Here is a 7,508-nt window from a genome sequence, read left to right as displayed (position 1 = left end):
ATAATGAAAATGGTTTTTCTTTGATCATTAATACATCTCATAAGAATCTTCTTTAAAATGTGATAAGGACATGTTAAATAGTATAAGCCCACCAACCACTCAATAGAAAACAACAGAGAATATAGAGATATTTTGTTGTTTTGTGCATGTGAGAGTCAACATTCATTGTATAGAGCTGGCTGAAAAATCAGTTTCTTTTCATTGTTATTCACTCTACAAATACCATGCATTGCCTAACATTCACAACACCTCAATCCAATTCAGAAGTTGGAAAAAAAACATTTGTAAGAAGAGTTCAAGTGTAGAAAGGTGAAGTAAAAATGGTGGCACGAAGCTACAATATTGAAATAGAGTCTCCAGTAGAGGTTAAAAGGATATGGAATGCAACTCTAGAAACTCAAAACTTATTGCCAAAGATTGCACCAGAAATCATATCATCCATCACACTTCTTCAAGGAGATGGAGGAGTTGGCACTATTAGACAACTCTACTTTACTGCAAGTAAGGTTATGGCCAGGAATAAAATATATATGCTTCATGTTTATATTTATTTATTGTCTAGATATTGTTGCTAATATAACCTAAATTTTTTTTTGTAGCCAACAAGGATTTTAGCTATGTGAAAGAGAAGGTGGACTTGGTTGATAAGGCCAACATGGTGTATAGTTTCAGCCATGTGGAAGGAGGGGCGATTGGGACAAAGGCTGCCTCAATAAGTTATATGGTTAAATTCACCTCTAAAGCAGGGGGTGGATCCACTGTAACCACTACATGTAACTATGGCAGCCTTCCCGATGTTCCACATGATGAAGCCAAAGTTGAGGAGATCAAGGCATACCTTATTTCCAATCCCACTTTATACTGCTAAAAGCACCAATGTCCCTCTTTTTCTTAGTGGTCGTAGTGTCAATCTAGTTTGGTGGGAATATGTATAGATTGGGCTTGTGGGTTAGGTTTAGTAGTAAAGCTTTGGGACTTCTCTAGTTTTAGTGGCTTCATAGTTAGCATGAAAAATAAAGTGTTTTAATTTTAATGCCGAGTTAAAAAATGTGACCCTTTGTTAATTTTGACATATAGCAAAGTTTAATAATTTGTTTTTTTAATGAATAGTCCCTTTCTTATATTAATTTTTTTAATAAAGTTACATATTCATAAAAAAGGAGCCAGGGGAAACAAGATCTTTATAATGAAAATAAATGTATATAAGATGAAGTAAATTATAAATAAAATCTATGATTGCAATATTCTATCGAAATATCTGATCTTTATGGATGTATAATTATTAATTAACATCATAACAATTCAAGTATGAGTTAAAATTATTTAAATTTATATTATACATATTTTGATCTTTATTTAAAAATTGCACAAAGATACATTACTATATCAATATGATATTTTTTGCAAATGTGGGATTTGACTTGAAAAATAATTTTCTTGGAATTTGAATTTTCATGCACCTATCAATTTATTTTATAAAATTTGTGAGAAAAAGATAAAAAAAAGATTTAGAAAACAAATCTATGATAAGACAATATGCTTGACATTAAAACTTATTATATTAAAATTATACTACATTCACCATTTAGATCACAATAATATTTAATCAAAATAATAGCTCCATTAAAATAGATTTCTTAAAATCATTAACAAGTAGCATTTTTTATTGAGAAAATTATAAATGAGATATCAATATATAATTATTAAGAATGATTTCATAAAGATAATTTCAATTGAGATAGATTACCAATTTCTCTTCATTAATTGAAATTTGAAAATCTCCTAAAGAACATCACATGAGTTATTAGATATTGATTCATGTAGAGGGTTAATTTATAAGTCATATTAATAAATGTTATTATCAATATAATTAAATTTTTTATGTGCAACTCTAGATTTTTTTTATATTAAATTTTTTTAGCTTATATCTCTTCCATTGTACATTATGAAGATTATTCAATTAAATTACTATTGTTTTTATAATCCTCTAATTAATTTAAGAACATAGGGATCTTGAAATATATTTGTAAATCTTAGAAGCCACTAGTAAAAATTCTTGTATTTGTTGTAATGCATTGCTCTACTAACCCAGTTGTGTTAGAGTTGAGGTTTTCAAATTGATTTTAAACACTTGTTCACCTTCTTTTATTTGTTAGTTGTCATTCTATATTAATTTTATGCCTATCTATATTAGTTTTTTTCAATCTATTTGGTAGATTCATATTCATGTGGTTACCTTAGAGTTTGCATAAATATGTATCTTTGGATGAATGTAATAACCTAGTTATTGTGTTATTAAAAGGAGCCAACTTTATACATTTGTAACTGCAATTGCATTAGTTCATGTTTTGATAGTACTTGACTATTTTGTAATAAGTTGTTTTTGTATGGCATAGTGAGTAGCTTGAAAATGATCCACCTCTTTGTAAAAGTTGCCTTCTATACACGATGTGAATGCGTATTCATGAAACCTTAGTGTAGAATGCAAATGGATTGACGATAAACTAAAGTAAACCCAAGATATCATCATCAGAATGTAATCTCTACGGGTGTCCCATGTTTTCCTAACTACAAGTGCTAAAATAGCTCTCAGACTAGCATCTTAGTGACAGTTCTAGAATGGGAGAATGCTGAAAAATAAATATGCAATGAACTAACAAGTGATAAATGATGCTAAATAACACAAAATAATGCTAAAATGCTATGACAAATGCTACAATAAGAATGCTAAATGATGAATTAAAATGTGCCTATAGTGCAAATGCCTAAGACTTGGGTCTCTTTGCTCTTGAATTCTCCTTCTATTTATTGGATTTTAGAAGGGGTGGGGGTAAGAATTTGAGTTTTACCTTTTCACTTGGTGGGTGGAAGTGAAATTGAAAAGGAGCTCAAAAGTCTTGATTGGAGGCTCCATGTGATTTTCATGTCAACAAAAATGTCTCATGAGAGACAAGAGAAGGATCTCAAAAGTAATGATTTGTGGCTAGATAAGGCTTTATTTCAACAAAAATGTCTCATGAGAGAGAAGAGAAGGAGCCCAAAAGTCATGATTTGTGGCTAAATATGACTTTTATTTTCAACAAAAATGTCTCATGAGAGACAAGAGAAGGAGCCCAAAAGTCATGATTTGTGGCTAAATATGACTTTTATTTTCAACAAAAATGTCCCATAAGAGACAAAAGGAGGAGCCTAAAAGTCATGATTTGTGGTTAAATATGACTTTTATTTTCAACAAAAATGTCTCATGAGAGACAAAAGGAGGAGCCCAAAAAGTCATGATTTATGGCTAAATTTAGATTTCTTTTAATTCTTTATATAAAAGGAGGATTTTTATTTTGTGAGAATAAATGGATTTATTGATTTAATAAAAGTTCCATTTATTCTCAAAAATTTGTCTTTTCCCTCTTTTTTTTTGAATTTCATTTTATGATTTTGAATTGCTTCTCTCCTCTTTTGAAATTGATTTAGGTCTTATTAATTTGATAGATGATTTTTTGCTTAATTTGCGTTGATTGATTAGAATTGCGTGATTCATGTGTTTGTCAATTTTTGGGTGTCTACAAATGCCCCTCTTTGAGCTAATATGCAAAGCATATTAGTTCAAAGACTATCTTGATTTTTTGATTTGAGGTCAAATTCTAATGATTGGATGTCTGTTTGTTGATGTCTAATTGTTGATGATTTGATGATTTGATTGTCACTGACTTACTGTTTTGATTGCCATTGATTTGGTGATTGGATTGTCATTGATTTGATTGTCATTGATTTGATGATTTGATTGTGATGTTGATTTGGTGTTGCAATAGTTTTGTTTGGATGTCTTGGTTTTGGTAGGCTTGATGTTTGAAATTTTTTGGTTAGGGTAGGAAATTTTTGATGTTTCAGAAAATTTTGATGCCCCAGCTTGAATGCCCCAGTTTGATATGGATATACTGCCCCCTCAGAAATGAAATTAGAAAAAATGTATGAGGAAAATAGGTACACTCAAATTTTATTTATGAAAATATTGATGAGAACCATTGGTAGGGAAGGTCGAGTCACAAAGTGATGGGTAAAATCAATCAAGTAATGTTGATACATAGAAAAAGTGCCCCCGTCCGGATATAGAGTAGGAAAAACTAACATGTCCATCTCAGGATATAGAGTAGGATAAATAATTGGCTCAAGATAGAACCATTAGTTGAATAGCTAAATGTTGAGATTTGATTTATGTAGGATGGTCAATTGTGATGAAAAAAATTGATGTCATTGTTCTATGGTTGATTGTTCAAGATGAGGTGAGTGCCCCCAGTGACAAGGGATATTTGGATTAGACACAAACAAATGATGTAGGTGGTGTGACACAGGGTTGATTTGTGGAGCTTCATTTTATTGGCTATCATGTATGTCATTTATGATGAGGACCCTTTTGTGGTGAGACCTTCTGATGTTGATGATTCAATCTTTTTGATATATGAGATATTTGAGCTTTTTTGATGTTTGGACTTTTGCACTTGAGATATCATGGACTTATGTATGCATGTGATGGTCTAACGTGATAATTATGGTGGTAGTGGATGCAGATGTGTATATATATGTGAATGATTAATGTAGATGGATCATGAGGTAGAATAGATGGCATGTTACTGATGATGTAATGAAAATGTGAGTTGGTAATATGACATGACATGAAATGTGGTAAGATAGAATGTGAGAATGAAAGGAGATGGAGAATGGGAAAAGATGATTCAGTGAATCAAAGGAGATGGAATGTGGTGAAACAAGATTATTTGAGATACGAAGCTCATACAAGGAAATAGATGATGTTGGGCAATTTGATAAAAATTAGAATTGTTTGAAATGCAAAAGCCATATAATGCAACAAGTGAAAGGAGAAGGTGAATGCATGAAGTGTAATGCTAGTGTGGATATTGTGAAGAGACAAAGTCTATGAGAATGGAGTGCTAGGAGCTTATCATGATGTGGATGTTGATGTTGTTATCCACTTTTTGATAACCAGTCATGAAGCTATGAACTAACACTTGTGAATTGTATCCTGATTTATGTGCCAACCATTTGTGTGCAAAGGAACCCAAGATGAATATGCAGACTAAATGAATGCAACTAACTGTCACTTTGTTTTTTTTTCTTAAAAGATGCAAACTAATTGCCATCATAGAGCATGTAATAAAACAAAAGTGACGAAGTACAACCACCACTAGCTTAGCTATAGTGATATGAATACTATGTCACGTCAAGAAGTACTAGCAAAGATGAACAATGTATAAGAAAACATGACAACCATTAAGAACCAGAAGCTATAGCCGTAGAATAATAAAAAAAGGCATGTAAATAGTCATATGTTAGTGAAAAGATCTCACCTAAATATCACACAACATTGGTCAAGGTACACATCGCACTCCATATGAGAGGAGGCATTTATAAGTGGACACCAACAATGTGTGAAACCAAAGGATCGTTGAAGCTAAAAAGTGAAAAACAAAAAAAAGATCATGACTTTATCCTGGTACCTCTAGTCAAGTACATCATCAAGGTACTAAAAGCATATGATAGCATGAGAAATCATTATTTACAGACTAGGCATGCTTCCAGTTGTGCGAAATAGTATCAAGTTTGTTCAGTTCTGCCAGGGAGCAATTGATGTTGATTGTAATGCATTGCCATTTGTATTTTTGGTATTTTTGAAATATATTTGGATGTTTTTGTGGTTTTATCAAATATTTAAATGTTTTTGGTAGATATTTGAATGTTTTTGTGGTTTTATCGAATATTTAAATGTTTTTGGGATTTTTGGTACAGATATTTGAATGTTTTTGTGCTTTTGTGATAAATGTTGGAATGGCTTGGCTCTTGTAAAGGTGGGAACAATACAATCTATAGAGTGAGGATAACCGTGATTGGTAGGTGAGAACACCTGTGTGTATATCAAGAACCCTTATAGATAAGAATAAAGCCAATGTGGGGATGTTTTGCTAGGTGTGTGATGAAATAGACATTCTTGAGGCTTATGAAAAAGGTGTTTGGGCTGAAAAAGTTGTTTGAAGGGGTCTAAAAAGGCATTGTGGGCCTAAAAAGGTGCTAGAGGGGTCCAAAAAGGATGTGTGGGCCTTGAAAAAGGTGCTAGAGGGGCCTAAAAAAGGTACTTTGGATTAAAAGGGCCCTAGAGGGGTCCAAAAAGGATGCATGGGCCTTGAAAAAGGCACTAGAGGGGCCTAAAAAGGCACTAGAGGGGCCTAAAAAGGCGCTTTGGCTTAAAAAGGCACTTTGGGGTTCAAAAGGACACTTTGGGCCTTGAAAAAAGTGCTATAGGGGCCTAAAAAGGCACTTTGGCCTAAAAAGGTACTTTGGGGTCCAAAAGGACAATTTGGGCCTTGAAAAAGGCACTATAGGGGCCTAAAAAGGTGCTTGTACCTTGAAAAAGGTATTTGAGGGGCCTAAAAAGGCCCTTTGGCCTAAAAAGGTACTTTGGGGTCCAAAAGGACAATTTGGACCTTGAAAAAGGTGCTTTAGGGGCCTAAAAAGGTGCTTGTACCTTGAAAAAGGTGTTTGAGGGGCCTAAAAAGGTGCTTTGGCCTAAAAAGTCACTTGTGGGGCCGAAAAAGGATAGTGGGGCCTTAAAAAAGTATTTAAGGCCTAAAAAGGTGCTAAAGGGGGGATCCAAGCTCTCACACTTATGCCTACTTATTCTATGCCCCCAACTATATGAGGATGAAAGAGTTTGACAAATATCTGGGCTTTCAAGATAGCATCGACATATTTGATGAAGGGGGGGATAGACTAATTGTGGCCACTGGAACTTAAATAAGACTAATGATTCGTGGGGAATTGTTGCTCTTGATAAGAGGAGGGAAACATAGCACCTCTTGTACTATCCACATTGTGCCATATTTTCCAAAGTCCTACGAAATGTTTTAGGACATTACCACACTTCTTCTTAACATTAACAAGGCGGCTGGGTAGCTAATGTCTTATTGTATAACCAAATTGAGAAATTGACAAGAATTTTGGGGTGTTGTTGATAGGAATTGTCCCTATTTTGAATGCTTTGGGCAAGTGGTGAACTTTTTTGCTGTTTTTAGATGATTTTTGAATTTTTTTGATGTTTTTGGACAATTTTTGAATTTTTTTGATATTTTTGGACAATTTTTGAATTTTTTTGATATTTTTGGACAATTAAATTTTTTTTTTGATATTTTTGGTCAATTTTTGAATTTTTTTTTGATACTTTGGACAATTTTTGAACTTTTTTGATATTTTTGGACTATTTTTGGATGATTTTGATATTTTTGGACAAATTTTTTTTTTTTTGATATTTTTTCAATGAGTTTTAGGTTTGGGGGGGTGAAACAAAGGATATGAGTGAGATTTAATGGAATATGGGGGTAATCAGGACCACATGAGGTACCTAAAGAGTCAATGAAGGAGTTTATGATGCCAAATGGGTTAATTGAGGGCTAAAATAAATATTGGAGATTATTGGGCAAGGTGAATGGTGTAGATGTGCATTG

The 7,508-nt window shown here is 32.9% G+C and overlaps 1 protein-coding gene across 1 annotated transcript; it reads left to right on the top strand.

The window, feature by feature from the left end:
* The first annotated feature begins 233 nt into the window (after positions 1-233).
* LOC149559241 (major strawberry allergen Fra a 1.07-like) lies at positions 234-1,033 on the top strand. Its single transcript, XM_089828384.1, has 2 exons — positions 234-501; positions 600-1,033. The coding sequence occupies exons 1-2, from the start codon at positions 321-323 to the stop codon at positions 866-868; spliced, it is 450 nt and encodes a 149-aa protein (XP_089684510.1). The 5' UTR covers positions 234-320; the 3' UTR covers positions 869-1,033.
* The last annotated feature ends 6,475 nt before the right edge of the window (positions 1,034-7,508 follow it).

The sequence above is a fragment of the Cupressus sempervirens genome, chromosome 5 (assembly GCF_028749045.1).
Source record: "Cupressus sempervirens isolate cs-2001-9-10 chromosome 5, ASM2874904v1, whole genome shotgun sequence".
Lineage (NCBI taxonomy): Eukaryota > Viridiplantae > Streptophyta > Pinopsida > Cupressales > Cupressaceae > Cupressus > Cupressus sempervirens.
The sequence above is the reverse complement of the archived record's forward strand: the minus strand, read 5'-3'. Positions and strand labels throughout refer to the sequence as shown.

Excerpts from the sequence above, each read along its gene's own strand:
- LOC149559241 (XM_089828384.1), top strand. The coding sequence starts at position 321 with ATGGTGGCACGAAGCTACAATATTGAAATAGAGTCTCCAGTAGAGGTT. Across the intron at positions 502-599 it reads ACAACTCTACTTTACTGCAA|CCAACAAGGATTTTAGCTAT; the intron begins GTAAGGTTATGG and ends TTTTTTTTGTAG.